The following is a 15870-nucleotide window of genomic DNA, read 5'->3' as shown; positions in this document are numbered from 1 at the left end:
TGCATCTTCACTCCCTTACCTTGTGTTTCTCTTCCTAAGTGCTTCTGGAAAACAGTCCCAGTGTACGAAGTGACAACTTGCCTGCCCCAGGATGGCTTAAAAACTGTCAAATATAGATGCAAGGCAATCAAGTTAAAAGTCTCATTGGTTCTTCTGATGGCTTCTACAGAGAAATGGAAAATAAATGCTCTGCCCAGCAGCAGAAAGACTTAAGTATTCGTTCCAGAGAATTAAGGACACTTCTAGTGAGGCGAGGGGAGGAGCAGAGCCGTCAGTTGCCTGGTAGTAAATATGTTTAATGTAAAGCAAGCAGAGCTTAAAGAGCTCATTTCTCTTCCAAATTTCTTCCAAGTGCAGATTAAATACTCTTGGCTTTCTTGGGGGTGAGATGGAGATGATGATCTCCCTTGTAGATCAAAATCACTTTCACAGATTTATTTAGTATACAAATATCAAAGCAACTGGCTATATCTGAAGGATTATGAGGTTTCTTCCTTCACCACATAGGCAGATAAAAAAAGGAACAAAAAGAGAACTGTTTTATGCATGCAGGATTTAAACCATTTGTGAACACTACATTTTCATTTCTGTAGCTTTTATTAGTTATTTGTGCAGTTGGTAGATAGAAAATTTGGAAAATGGTATGATATTTGTGAGGCTTATGGATATTGACAAGGGATGCAGAACAGTGCCTTCCACTTTAGAATTAAAGAGATGTGTATAAAGTATATTTTACGTGCTGAAATATTAATCCTTATCCTATATCTGCCAAACAACTCAGCATACACAAACACTCACATAACTCAGAATACATTGCTTATCTATTTTAATTTGTTTTGCATCCTTTGCCCATGTGGTGGAATACTGCTCCTAGGTCATGAGCATTATTTCATACTTTATGCTTGTGTATACTCAAACTCCAAAAATTCTAGCCTTAACAAACATGTGAGATATATTTATTTTAATATTCAAATATCTGTTATTTTTGGTCACTTGTAATCATATTTTAATGTCATGAAGATTTAGGATTGCTGCAAGCCAGAAGGCATATGAGAAGCATTTAGTGCATTGCTACTATTTTTCATTCCAAACTAATCAACAAGACTTCATAAAAACTTCTGGTTTTTTTCTCTGGCACTTCTTTGGGTTTTCCTTTTGGACAATTGGAACTCTGAAGTCCAACCCATGCAGTGTGCAGCCATTTCGTGGAATCGATGTGATTAATACTTTAAGAAGATCAGCTGCAAATATAATGCACATCTAAATAGTGCTTTTCATCCTGAAGGGATTCCAAAGTTCTGTACTAAATTTGAGGGACAGAATGTACTAATCTGCCACACAGTAATAGAGGAAACTGCCTGCTTCTGCTCAGGCTCATATTTATTCTTCTGTTGGAGATAACCTGCACACTTACACGGGATCAGCATTTGCATACCTGAAAGTTAATTGCCAAATTATAAATTCTATGCAGGCATTAATAACTAATGAATAGCAAGCAATTCTGTTTTAATAATGCCTGAGAAAACTGGGATTCCCTGCCCTAAAATTATGAAATATAAAGCTCTAAAACCAAAGGGACCATAGGTAATTCAGTTGAGAAGGGATGTCAGCAGGTCAGTTGGTCCAACCTCTCCTTCAGAGAAGGGTGGTTTTGAGGTCAGACACCAGACTCGGGCCCATAGATTTTAGGGCAGACTCCCTACAACCCCACGCAGGCTGTTGCCTCTCAGTGCCCTTGCTGTGCATCCTCTGCAGTGTATTGAGCTGCTTAAGCAGTTTATAACATCTGCTTGTTCCCTCTGCAGCTCCCTACTTGTGTATTCCTCTGTGTGTGCTCAAATCCCATTCCCTCACATTAATGAATTCGAAATACTGATGAAAACTACTATTAAGTAGCACTGGCAGAAGGGGAGCAGTTCTGTTTGGCCACTCTAAATGCTAAGTTGGCTTACTAGGCATTTTGGTTGACTTAAACTCCTCGATTTGGTAAAGGTTTTTGTATGTTAAAGGAGTTATGGTCAAAGAAATGCAATTAGCATTTGGAGAAAAAGTGTGTAACGTGTTTTTTATCTTATGTGAAGTTCTGATCTAAGGAGGAAGGGAATTCATTATTCCTCTATGCAATATGTGGAGGATTTGTGAAGTGGAAAAGGTACTTTTAAGCTAATTACTGAACTGAGAATGTCTTCCTACAAAAATCCCAAATTTCATTATGTCTAGATTACATTGTAATTAGGTTAGATATTCTTCCAAACATGAATTCAACGTTTTGCTTGTTGCCCTTCAATTGACTGAATTTACACATCCTGTCTGAATGGTCACTTTATCCTTACACTGCCACAAAACTATTTAAATAGATGTTATTTAAGAGATAAATTCAGCTTGAGAAAGCTTCTTTCTCAGAAAGGATATTACATATTACAAAGGATGATGCCAGTGCTCGTATGTGATATCAGAAACATTAATACAATAAAAGATTATGGTTGTGGTAGTAGTTTTATGAATGCAATTTCACCTGGAATTATATTCTAAATGGATTTTGTTACAGTAAGATTAATTTGAAAGACCCAGCTATCTTAAATACAAATTTTACTGGATCTTTTATGTATCTTTTTATTGGGTATATGAATGGGAGTTGGATATGAGTCTTGTTTGAAAAGAATACACTGCGTAACTCAAATATGCTGGTAGGGTGAAATTTAGCTCCTGCTCAGAATTTCAGCAAACACCCTGCTTGGCCTGTGGAAGGAACTGTGTGGCTCTGCTGCAGCTTTTGGGCTGCAGCAGTTTCTTAACTAGTATTTCACATAACTTCTTTTCGCATGCTGGTGCTCAACTGAAACTCATCACCTGATCATGGATGCAGTGTTGGGTTCTGTGCAGGAGGAGAGGTGTCTTTGTGCTCACACCAACAGTTTTGGGGTGCAGGGAGAACCCTGCCTGGCTGGCACTGAGCACCTGGACCTCAGCACTGCAGAGGCTTCTCAGTCTGATGACTGACCTTCCCATAGGGCAGTCTCCCTTCCTTCTGGAAACTGTCTTATCTGTGTATAAGGAGCCCAAATTCTGGGCTCATCTGAAGCTCTGTGTGCATACTCAATATTCATGGACATTTGATTATCAATCTGTGTGGTTTCCTCAGGTCTCAAGGACAGCATACACAAACTGTCCCCCTCTTTTCCTTGCCCAGCTGCTGCAGCTTGGAGGGGGTCACACCAAAAGCTGGTGACAGAGAACCCTGTTGGTTGGGCACAAGAGTGAGACCTCAAGGGTGTCTCCCCACCCAAAGTCACAGAAGTGCCTTTGCCTGAGTCACTTAACATGAAGTTGGATAACATGGAATGTTCTGGGAGCAATCCCTTGTTAACAAGGCATGAAGCTCTTGCACCCCTGGGGTTTTTTTCAATCTCAAGTTTTTGTGACCTGTATTGCAACATGAGCTTCCCTCTCTTTTTGTTAGTGTCTGTGTGTCTCTGTGGGCTTTTTTCCCCTCAGAAAAATGCAAGTTACTTTACTTGAGTCTTAATTTTCCATAGCAGCCATTCTCTTTTGCATGATCTTTACTTCTCTTCTAAATAATCACACATTTTTCTCCTATTTCTCTGTTTTGTTTGGAGAGTTGAATGCTCCCCAAGTTCCTGCTCTTATGTGTAAAAGACTGGAATTGCAGAACTAGATAGCAGACAGAATTTAGGAAGAAATTCTGTTATCACAGAATCACTAGGTTAGAAGAGACCTTCAAGATCATCAAGTCCAACCTATGCTCTAACATCTCAACTGAACAATGGCATGTATTCCAACATACATATGCCAGGCAATTTAAGAAATCTAACTTAAAATTCCTAATTGTTTGTTATTGCAGCAGCCCCCTTGTTAGGGAGTAAAAATGAGCCAAGGCATAGACTTCTCAGTAAACACAGCATAAAAAGGGTCCTGGTTTATTCCTCTTCACAGCTCAGTCATCTTAACTCCAGCTATTCCCTGACTCTGGCTGCAGCAGGCTCCTACTGGAGGTTTCCCTTGCAGCCTCTGACTGCAGGAATCAGTGTGCAGGCACTGACTGCAGCTTTTACCCAGCCAGACTGTGACTGCAGCTTTTACCCAGCCAGACTGTGACTGCAGGGATTGGTGTGCAGACTGTGACTGCAGCTTTTACCCAGCCAGACTGTGACTGCAGGGATTGGTGTGCAGGCTGTGACTGCAGCTTTTACCCAGCCAGACTGTGACTGCGGGGATCAGTGTGCAGGCTCTGACTGCAGCTTTTACCCAGCCAGACTGTGACTGCAGCTTTTACCCAGCCAGACTGTGACTGCAGGGATTGGTGTGCAGACTGTGACTGCAGCTTTTACCCAGCCAGACTGTGACTGCGGGGATCAGTGTGCAGGCTCTGACTGCAGCTTTTACCCAGCCAGACTGTGACTGCAGCTTTTACCCAGCCAGACTGTGACTGCAGGGATTGGTGTGCAGACTGTGACTGCAGCTTTTACCCAGCCAGACTGTGACTGCAGGTTCCAACAACAGGCTCTGGATACAGAACCAGACTGACCTCACAGCAGGGATTCTCTTTCCCCAGGATCCTTCTCTGTGATTCTCTCCTTCATGCCCCTGAAGGTTCCTCCTCCATACTGATCTTTCTCTTCCCAGCTCACCCCCTCTTTTCTCTCACTCATCCTTATTGGATACAGCTGTGACTCATCAGGGGCAAGGCTGTATTGGGTAATTAACACAGCTGTTAATTATCACGAGTGAGGTCACCTGCATTCCCTTCTCTTACAGTTTGTCTGCATAGTATTGGAGTGGAGGATTTCAGGGCTCTTTAAACATACTTTTTGGTCTTCCTTTTTTTTTTTTTTTTTTTTAGCCTGTCAATAAATACAAATGTAGCTGGGCCAGTCTCTAGTTCTAACTCATGTATTCATCTGCACAGCACATCTGCAAGCAGATATTTATCCTTTACCTCTTTGTTTGATGCGTAGCTTAAAGAAATGTTTGGGGCGTTGAGTAGTTTTTAACAAAATGTTCTCCCTAAAAAGAAAAAAAGAAGCAAGGCAACCAGTCAGAGCATGCTGGTGACAAATACTTGAGTGTCACAGAGAAGCTCCTGCTCTCTCTGAGCCCTCTCTCGAAAGCAGCAGCTCTGCTGTGGTACACGAGCAGTGACCCTGGGCTTTGTGCTGCACCCAGAGCCTGGGTTCATTCTCAGCAATTTGTCAATCAGTGTCACTACCCTGCTTCAGAGCCCTGGGCTGGAGCCCTGCATGGCTCCAGCCTGTTCTGGAACTGTCGAAACTCACTCACAGGGGCCTCACCTCTCACTCAACCAACCCTCTATTTCACTGACGTGTGTTTTGTTCTGTGTTTGGGGTTTATTTCAGTTGAGGTATTGCTCTGTAGAAAATGACTTGTGCACGTGCCTGCCATAGCACTGTGTCATTTTTATTTGTATGCCCTTTCTTTGGCTTTAACTAAGCCCTGCAGGCTTTGGAATTGAAGGATTAAAAAATAACAATAGCAAATAAAAAGCATAATTTTATTTTCGATGTTGCTAGGTACCTCGTTCTATGTACCTCATTTATTATTTGCTAGATAGCTGTAGGCATACCAAGCAGCTCACCGAAGGAATGAACAGAAAATATGAAAACAGTGATTATCCTCTAAAATCCAAATTAAACAGGCTATTGTCACTACTGCTTTTATGTCATTTCTCTGAATTCTTTAGGTACCATCATATCCCAGACTACTTTTATTTGCTGCAGTTCTGTAATTAACAGCTGTAATGAGAAGCGGAGGATTGAAATGTAATTTAAATATTCCCCTTGAAACTCGTGTGAGTGAGGAAACACTGTGCTGTAGAACTTCACTGCAGGGCTTCTTCACCCACAGGACCACCTGGTCCAGCCTCAGCTGAAAAGGCTCCAGTGGCTGCCAGCTTTGGGTCAGAATGTGTGAAATGAGGTCATGTGGAAAGATAAACACGAGATATCACATTGCAGACTGGAGCTGTGCACATGTGCACTAAACAGGGAGAGCTGCTGGGAACCCACTGCTGGAAGATGCCCTTTGGAGAAATGGCTGATGGCACAGGATCAGAAGGGCTTGAAAGACACGAGCTCTTGATTTAGTTCTATTTTTCCATGTACAAACTGAGCACAGGCTAAAAGCATAATGCTTTTTTCTAAGTGGCTCTGAGATACCAGTTAGATTTTTTTTCCCCCTTCATTTCTCCTATTTTCTTTTTTTCTTTTAATTATACTAAGAGGCTACCTCTTCCATCAGAGTTTGGAAACTTTAAAAAGAGCAAGATTTCTCTAACTCTTCTTTCCCTGGCTGCCCTTTCCCTTCCTTTTTTTTTTTTTTTTTTTTTTCTTTTTTTTTTTTTTCTTTTTTTTTTTTTTTCTTTTTTTTCAGAAAGATTTGCCCCACCATAAATGGGAGTTCTGACGATTCTGACTGAAACCACAAATTTGTTGGGCAGATTTTATGTTTCAGTTTACAAATTTTTTTTGTTTTGGAGTTTAAAGTAGTTTATGCAATGGAAATCTCTATATGTGTGAGAAGCTGGACATGTGTACACCCAAAGTTTGGAAATACCAGAGTAAAAAAGAACTCTGCGCAGAATTTATCCAAAATTGCATTAGAATTCTCGATGTACTGCCTAGATACTGGAAATTAATTTGCCAAGTTCAAAAATGAACTAATCCCCTTACAATTTAATCTCAGAATAATTTCACTGTAGATGAAACCTGGAAGTATTCTCTTGTAAATATATCCAGCACCCTCTATTTTTGAACCAAGAACAGTCCATATTATGGTTTTTGCTTTCATAGTGATTCTGACTCTGATATATCTCATATGCTTATTACAGATTCCTGATGCAATGCTGGAAAATATTCTGAATTCTTTCTTACTGTTTTAATTGTGAATTCATATGTACCTGTAAAGCTCCCAACTTCCAATTCCACAGACAAGCTGGAGATAGAGAGGAGGGAGGCTGCACTAGTGTTTCACCTTTAGCAGCAGCTAGAAAAGTGTGAGACACTCGAACTGCTGTTGCCTGTACTCTGCCTGTTCTGTGAATAAATAGGTTGTCAATCTAGCACTTTAAGCAAGCACTTTCTTCTTTTTTAACCTTGCTTCTTGACATTTTCCATTAAAGCATACTGTAATGGAAAAGATGAGAGTTTCTCTGAACACCAGGAATAGCAACCTGTCTGCTTAGCACGAAGGGCCCTTTCCTGTGTGGCGACTGAGAGCTCCATCCCACACTGGATTGCTTCTTGAGATGAGATGCTGATAGCCCTTCCCTGTGTGGCTCTGGGAGAACTCCCCAGGCAGCCAGGAGGCAGCACAGTGCTGAGTGTGTGTGCAGAGAGAAGGCAGGCTCTGCCAGAGCACCGAGCACTGGCTCTGCTTCCTGCAGAGCCTGTCCAGGAAAGGCTGTCTGGCCAGCATAGGCTGTCTGGCCAGCAAAGGCTGTCTGTCCAGAAAAGGCTGTCTGTCCAGGAAAGGCTGTCTGTCCAGGAAAGGCTGTCTGTCCAGCTGTGCCACTGAGCCTGTCCAGGAAAGACTGTCTGTCCAGGAAAGGCTTCTGTCCAGCAAAGGCTGTCTGTCCAGAAAAGGCTGTCTGTCCAGCTGTGCCACTGAGCCTGTCCAGCAAAGGCTGTCTGTCCAGCTGTGCCACTGAGCCTGGGCTCTGAAGGCTCCTCAAGCAGGCACTTGGTCACCTTGTTCACTCTCCAAACCCCTTGATGGCCACCAAGCCCATGAGATACGTGGAAATCCTGTGTGTGCAGATGTTCATCAGTAATAATCACTGCTCACATGCACCAGTAGAAGATTTAAATAGAGATAGTCAGTGCAATTCCTAAATATAAGCTTTTTTTAGAAGAAAACTGTTATTACTACATCATAATAAAGCTGTGTTTTCTGGTTGGTCTGAGAGACTAGAATGCTATATAGATACTTGTTTGAAGAAAGGCAAAACCAGAAATCCATATATGCACATAGGCATGTATGGAGATAAAATCATGCAAAATACCTAGTTAGTTGTCCATTGCTTAAAGCTGTTTCAAAGCTAATTCATCATTAACTTAATAGATCTTTTAAGAAAAAGAAAGACATTATTGCCCAAGCACTCGGATCTTACTGTAGCGTACTGCTGTTCATTCCCTTCTTTCTGATATTTATGCTATTCAAACACCAGGTCTGCCTTTGGAAGGCTGCTGTTAAATGAGCTCTGTGGAGGTAGCATCGTGTTTCCTAGCAACACCATGTCTGTGGCAGGGATGCTGCCTTCCCTCTCTTCTCTAAACGCAAAGTCATGTCCATTAATCCCCAGCTGCACTTAAAACTTTCCAGGGATTTTGCTGGCTCCCTACTGTTCATGTTTTCATCTTGCTCATACGCTGCAAGGCAAACTGCTTCAGTGATTTAATTCTCGTTGGTGCCTCGGTATAAAACCAACCGCATGGGTATATTCACAATTACTATTTGTTTTCCATTTAAAACAAATAATTTGTCCTACACTGTGATGCCTCCCTTCAGACATTATCATTTTGGTCAAACAACCTGACAAATGAAAGAGATAAACTAAATGTCTTGAAAATCTATTACCTGTGCAGCAAAAGTGATTTTTTTTAAGCAAAGATATGTAGTGGTAAAATAACCCTAAGTTTAAGTGGAAGGGGTATTTTTTTTAATACATAACAACATTGAAATAAAACTTGTAGGGCTTATTTCTATCTGCTGACAGCTTTCTGTGTAATGTGAACTGAATGGTCTTTGACCTGTTGTGATACCAGCCGTGTGAGTTCCAGGGATAGCACTTTGTTGTATGAGAAACTCCTGCAGCATTGTGATAATGAGTCTGGGGTCAGAGAATCTGCTCTCTGACTTCCCCTCCACCTTCAGCTACAGCCAAGGCAGCTGGGAGGAGCAGGAAGAGACAAACTCAGAGCTGTGGCTTTCTGAACTGGTTTATAAAAGCACAAACCTATTGTCAACCAACACAGCCTTCTCCTCCTGCTCAGACTCGTGAAGAGGTGCTGTGAGGTTGGCTGCAGGCCTCAAATCTTCTGTCACCCCACAGAGAAATACTCATGCTTGTGTGGATTTGGGGTTGATGGATTTGGTTGTATATAGCAAGGCTGCAGTTTGGTTTTCTTACCTTTTTTCATAATGAATATTCAATAAGATACAGTAGTGTCTCCTGAGACTCATTTACTTCCAGGAAAAATGAGTTGAGGTATTCTATCACCTATGGACATTTGTTAGAACATGTAAGCAGCTTAGCCAATTAATATTTTTGTTCCTAATTTGGCTCTTGCTATACAATAAGTCATGTCATAATCATAGTCAATTCCAACCATACATCATTGGGGGGATACCTCTTCTAACATGTTTTTCAGAAAGTGAAAGATGTGACACCAAAATATAAGAAAACTCAGTGTTAAATAAGTAGGTATTCTGAAATTACTGTCAGTGAAGGAAAATATTTTTAAAAGTATTTATTTAATTTTTGTGTTTGGACACGTTCTGGAGAATGATGCAACACTCAGTACAAAAAGTCCTCTGAGCAATGACGAGCTTGTTGAAGAAGGTGTTCTCCCTCATGTGTACACACATACAGTGGGGAAAATAAGAGTAAGCTCTTCTGTCAGCAGGCTGTCATTTCTATCAGCTCAAGGTCTGGACCTTTAGAGGGTTGTTAAAACGTGTGTTCCCGCAGGTAGGGCTCCTCTCCCTTCGGCCTGAGCCAGGTCCCGGTTTCCCCGGGGTGTCCCCTTCCTCTGCCGAGCGTTCCTGCCGTGCAGGGCCGAGCCTTTTTGTCTGCACAGTGGTCTGTGGGCGCGGCGGGCGGGCGGCGGCTCACGGTGTCCGTGTTCTCGCAGATGGCTGCCCGGACCTGTGCAGCGGCAACGGGAGGTGCACGCTGGGCCAGAACAGCTGGCAGTGCGTGTGCCAGAGCGGCTGGAGGGGCGCGGGCTGCAGCGTCGCCATGGAGACCGCCTGCGCCGACGGCAAGGACAACGAGGGAGGTGAGCCGGGCCCCGAGGGGCAGCGCCGCGGGTCACTGTCCTGCGCTGCTGGCAGCTGTCGCTGTCCCTCCGGCAAAGGACGGGGAGCGGGGACACGCAGGGGCCCCGGCGGGAGGCGCTGCCAGCGCAGGAGCTGCCTCTGCTCCGGGGCCGTGTGGGCCTCGGAGCGCCTGGGACAGCACCGTGCTGGCTTGGCCCGTCCGTGCGGGGCCGGGGCCGGGGCCAGGGCCGTGCTATCCTGTGCACAGCCTGCCGGGCGCTCCGTGATGTCCCACAGCCCTGCCAGGGTGTCCTTTGGTGTCACACAGCCCTGCCAGGCTGTCCCTTGCTGTCCCACAGCCCCTGTCAAGCTGTCCCTTGCTGTCCCATAGACCTGCCCGGCTGTCCCTTGCTGTCCCACAACCCTTGCCCAGCTGTCCCTTGCTGTCCCATAGACCTGCCCGGCTGTCCCTTGCTGTCCCACAGCCCTGCCCAGCTGTCCCTTGCTGTCCCATAGACCTGCCCGGCTGTCCCTTGCTGTCCCACAGCCCTGCCCAGCTGTCCCTTGCTGTCCCATAGACCTGCCAGGCTGTCCCTTGCTGTCCCACAGCCCTGCCCAGCTGTCCCTTGCTGTCCCATAGACCTGCCCGGCTGTCCCTTGCTGTCCCACAGCCCCTGCCAGGCTGTCCCTTGCTGTCCCATATATCTGCCAGGCTGTCCCTTGCTGTCACACAGCCCTGCCCAGCTGTCCCTTGCTGTCCCACAGCCCCTGCCAGGCTGTCCCTTGCTGTCCCATAGACCTGCCAGGCTGTCCCTTGCTGTCCCATAGATCTGCCCGGCTGTCCCTTGCTGTCCCACAGCCCTGCCAGGCTGTCCCTTGCTGTCCCACAGCCCTGCCCGGCTGTCCCTTGCTGTCACACAGCCCTGCCCGGCTGTCCCTTGCTGTCCCACAACCCTTGCCCAGCTGTCCCTTGCTGTCCCACAGCCCTGCCAGGCTGTCCCTTGCTGTCCCACAGCCCTGCCAGGCTGTCCCTTGCTGTCCCACAGCCCTGCCCGGCTGTCCCTTGCTGTCCCATAGACCTGCCAGGCTGTCCCTTGCTGTCCCATAGCCCTGCCCGGCTGTCCCTTGCTGTCCCACAGCCCTGCCAGGCTGTCCCTTGCTGTCCCACAGCCCTGCCAGGCTGTCCCTTGCTGTCACACTGCACAGTTCACATGCCAGGCTCTGCAGGCTGGCTGAGCTGTGCTCACTGCGCATGTAGGGTAAGGGGTGACATCCCTGCTCTAGTTTCCCTGCCCTTTATCAGGCAAGTCCCTATTAAATATAGGATGTGACCTCTGTTTCCCTTCAAGGATGTTTTGCTGGGTTTGTAGAGCCTTCCATGGTGGCCTGAAAGCAGTTCTGAGATGTTGTGCTTTCTAAACAAGATTGGTTAATTTACTTCTTCAGTTAAAGGAACTTTCTTACTCCTTTCAATACAATGTCTTTAGTAAGTCACATAGATTCTTTTTCATGTGCTGCTGCTTTCTGCTATAAACCAAGCACCAGACACAGCTTTTTGAGACTCCTTCCCTTTTCTTTGGCCAATAATAAATCTAAAGAAAACATCCACTGTTTGCTGATTAATAAATATTTTATAAATTTATTTCCTAAAACTGCAAAGCGACATTGGGCTTCATCAAGGGTAAAATTATCATTAGGCTGAGTACTTTAATTTTACATAAGATTTCAGGATTTCAGATTTCTTAAGTCCCAAACTGAGAAACAGGTGTATTTGGTTTTGATTACATGATATTAACTATACCTGAATATCATCAACTAGTTTTAATTTGTAAATTCTGTGTTAGTTGCTTGGTTTCACAAACTCAGTGCTTATAAAAGTATTTTAGACGTTCTAAAGCTAATTCAGTTTCAGAGAACTAGAACTTGTTTTATAACAGTTACTGAATTGTAAAGAACAGAATCTAACTGCCAGAGTACATTAATTGGCGTTTAAGCATACAACAAAACCCACAAAACTCGTGTTAATATTCAGTGTAAGAAACTAAAAGGTGAAATGCTTAGGTTTGCAGTTTTTACATGCTTTGAAGATTATAAATGGAAAGTTGAAAACGGTTGTCTTACTAGAGTTTCCTCAAAGAAAGGAAAAAATAGAAATGTTATTAGAAAAACTAGAATAGGAGATTTATTTATCTATCCAGGACACTATTTTGCACTTGTAAAACAGAGAAGCAAGCAGGGGAAAAAATGACCACTGACATTATTCAGCTCCTCATCCTAATGAAAAACTGTAGAATTATAAAACTTATTCAAGGAAGGCAAACAGCAGCTCATCAGAGGCAAAGAATACAGAGAGAATTGCCATACATAGATACATAATATTATGAATTAATAATTAATGCAGAATCGTATATTTCATTATCATGCAAGTTGCATGGATTTTGGTTTACCATCATAAAGCACCTGAAAGAAAATTAGTTGCTCTAGCTGAAGGCTGGAGAGGTTTAGGGGAGAACTCTTCAGATGTTCTCGGTGTTTGCATTTTAAGTAATTTTTTTCTAGAGACTAGAGAGGTTAGTGGTACTTAGTTCTTGTGAGTGTAAATAGTTTGAAAATCCAAGCTTGATGCAAGATCCAAACAACCTGAGAAGTCCCTTTGACCCCACGTTTTCACACGGGGTTTTTTTCATAAAAGCGGAAATTAATCTCTTGTCTTCTGACCCTTTGCTCAGCACTTAATTCAATGAACATTCCTGCTCTTAATAGTCTCATCCTTATTAATTCCCAAAGAATGTTTGTACAAGGGAGCTCGGGTGCTGTTCAGCACCTGTTCAGCTGCTGTTTCCCCACAAGCTTTCCTGAAAAAGCAGGGACACTGTGAGCCACGCTGTGTTTCCCACACAGCTCCCCGCAGGCTGTGCCGCTGCAGCGCTCCCAGGCTCTCTCCTGCCCTGCTGATCTGTGCTGCTGCAGTTTGCTCAGTTATATTTGGGGGTTCAGATTTCCCTGAGATGTCACAGGGTCCTGTCCCATGTGTGCTGTGAGCACAGAGGCATTGTCCTGACCACCGGTTTGTCAAATTCACAAGAACTACAACAAAACTCAGAAATGAATATAATGTTATTCACTTCATGATTAATATCTCACAGTGCAGTCCTGCCTTTGCCTAAGGTGTGCTGCTCTGTGTCCCTACACACCTGCCCAGGAATCTGTCCTCTGACCTCTGTGTTTATAGGGGAGTTGGCAGGAATGGAGAGGCTGGAAGGGATGTGTGTTCTGTGCTTCAAGCTGAACCTTCATGTAATTGTGACTCTGTATATAAAGGAACAGATAAAATTAAATTTTCTCATTAGACAAAGCTAAAAAGTGTACTATGGGAATCAATATTAAAGATCCAACTAGTTACCAGAACCCCAAGTTTCACATAAAATGCAAGTTCATTGGAAGTTAAAGAAATTGCCTCTCCTCCCAGTCACTTGTTTCATTTGAAACTCAGCTGAGTTTATTTGTAGCAAAGTGCTGAGCTCATTTGCTGCTCCATTACCAACATAGCTCTGTTAACATAAGCAAGTAGTTCTGGGGTAGTACAGAACACACAAGCTGTTCTTTTGGAAGGCAGTAGGGTAGCTAAAAAAACTTCTTTATTTTTTTGCCTAAATGAAGTCTTCTCTGGACAGTTGAGCCTCCTTCCTTTTGTCTATCTCTGCATGTTGTTAAAATACAATTCCTTCAGCATGTCACTGAAAGGGAACTATCATTTCCTGTCTTCTGTGGCAGCAGATTTAACATATTTTGGAGCTTTTTCCCTGTTCAGCCATTCTTATTGCAATTGTATCTCACAATCAGATTCAAAGGCCTTGGGCCAAGTCTTCATTTTATGGATGTCAAGGAGAGCATTGCCACTGACTCCAGAGGGCTTCCCATTTGTCCTGCTTTGTCTTATTATCTGCCACAATGCAAACTCCATACCATAGTTCAAACAGAGAAAAATGAAAGATTATACTTAATATTTTCTTTCCATTTTAGATTAATGTCCTTTAGTTGGTTTATTCCTAGAAGAGGGAGATGAGTCCCCCTCTCTTTTAGACTTACAAATCTTCATTTTAAATGAGATGTCAGTGTGGATTACTGGCATAAATAAAATGTGATTGCAGAGCAGTGAGAGGAGAGAGTCTCCAAAGCTGCTTTCTCCTCTTAGGGCTGTTCAGGGTGAGTGATCTGAGGTAACCCTGGGAAATTCACCTGCCTTTGTCCTTACCATCACATGTCAAATCAAGATATGGGCTTAAATAGCCCTTTATCCTGGCAGTGTCCAAGGCCAGGCTGGGAGGGCTTGGAGCACCCAGGGACAGTGGGAGGTGTCCCTGCCCATGGCAGGGGGTGGCACTGGATGGGCTTTAAGGTCCCTCCCAGCCCAAACCAGCCTGTGGTTCTGTGATTCAGAATGAACATGTTTAGGCTTCTTTGCTGAAAAAACTTGGAAATCCCTTATTTATCTTTTTGGGGGGTTTTTGTTGGGTTTTTTTTTTCTCGGTGAGGACAAAGCCTAACTGAAAAGTAAGGGGATTTTGGCATTGACTCACTTTTAAGATCTCTCTAAATTGGAAAGTGCTTCTGTTTTCCAAACCATGCTTGGATTACATAATTTGCACACTGTGGCTGCTTCTAAAGCTAATATCTTCCCTTAATCAGTCCCTCAGTAATCTAATCATTATTAAGCATCTTTTGGAGGGATTAGAAATAGCTTTATTTTAAGACTTGTAATTGTGATTACAATATAAAATCCCCCTAATAGACACGTATAACCCATTTAATTCACTGTGGCTTTATTTTAGGAAATTAAGGCATTACTGATGGTATTTTGAGGAATGGGAGAGGATATGCTACTTTTTACATTCCTATTTTTTTTGCCATATTGCATAAGGAAATCACTACCGTGGCTGTTTATACCCATCATTTTGAAATAACAGCTTTATAATAATTGGCTTGTTCCTAAATAGAAAAATGTTTTTAGTATCTCAAAGCAGTCTCCTTAAATTATGTATGTTTAACTAAATTTTACCTCAGACTTTGCAGCACCTCCAGCTGCGTGAGACAATGGGATACACAGCAAAATTCAGATGTCTCTCCTAAAGTATAGTTTCATTAAATGCTAGATGCAGTTAATATCCATCACATTTGAGGAATCTTTGTCCTAAGTGCCTTGGGATAATTTGGGAGAGAGATTTAGGAATCCTTTCCTCTGCAGAGGCAGCCTTGGCACGAGCCCATATTGCCTCCTAGGGTTGCTCTTTCTAGGATTTTTCTTTTCCTTCTTTCTCTTGTCTCCCGCCTTTTACATGTGTTCAAACTGACTCATTTTTATTGCCTTTATTGGTGAGGTAGTTAAATTTTGTCATCTCAGAGAATGAAAAAGAGGAAATAAGCAAAAATTTGCTAAATTTGTTTTGTATTTGATCAGGATGGAGAGGACAGGTGCAGGCAGGTTAAAAAAAAAATTAAAGAAAAAGAACTTAAATGCGATCATTGCTTCTGTCACTTCCCAGATCACATTTCTTCTCACAATGTAATTATCTGGACTAAAATTGGTAGGAGAAGGAAAGGAAGCAACCCATAGCAGTATAGAATACTAAGCCAGATAGAAATGAGGAATTTCTTATTTGTTATGCAAAGTGGCACATTCTTTTTAAAATACATTATAATTTCTTTTCCACTTGGCTTTCCAAAGAGAGATGTGCATCTTTCAGAAGGCAAATTTTGCCCTTCAGTTTGTTACTCTATATCTTTAACCCCACCAGGAAGTACAGTTGGTGGTAATTCTGTTTGGCACAATACATTAAAGATAATGAATTAGAG

The 15870-nt window shown here is 43.1% G+C and overlaps 1 protein-coding gene across 1 annotated transcript in view; it reads left to right on the top strand.

Annotated features, from left to right (window-relative positions):
- Positions 1-15870, top strand: part of TENM2 (teneurin transmembrane protein 2) — a 295035-nt gene that overhangs the window by 231149 nt on the left and 48016 nt on the right. Inside the window, exon 12 of the mRNA XM_063413915.1 lies at positions 9891-10037. Coding sequence (XP_063269985.1) covers positions 9891-10037 — 147 coding nt within the window. The remainder of the gene's footprint in view (positions 1-9890; positions 10038-15870) is intronic.

This window comes from Prinia subflava, chromosome 16, assembly GCF_021018805.1.
Source record: "Prinia subflava isolate CZ2003 ecotype Zambia chromosome 16, Cam_Psub_1.2, whole genome shotgun sequence".
In the NCBI taxonomy this organism is placed as follows: Eukaryota; Metazoa; Chordata; class Aves; order Passeriformes; family Cisticolidae; genus Prinia; species Prinia subflava.
Note: the sequence above shows the minus strand (reverse complement) of the source record. Positions and strands in the feature narration are given on the sequence as shown.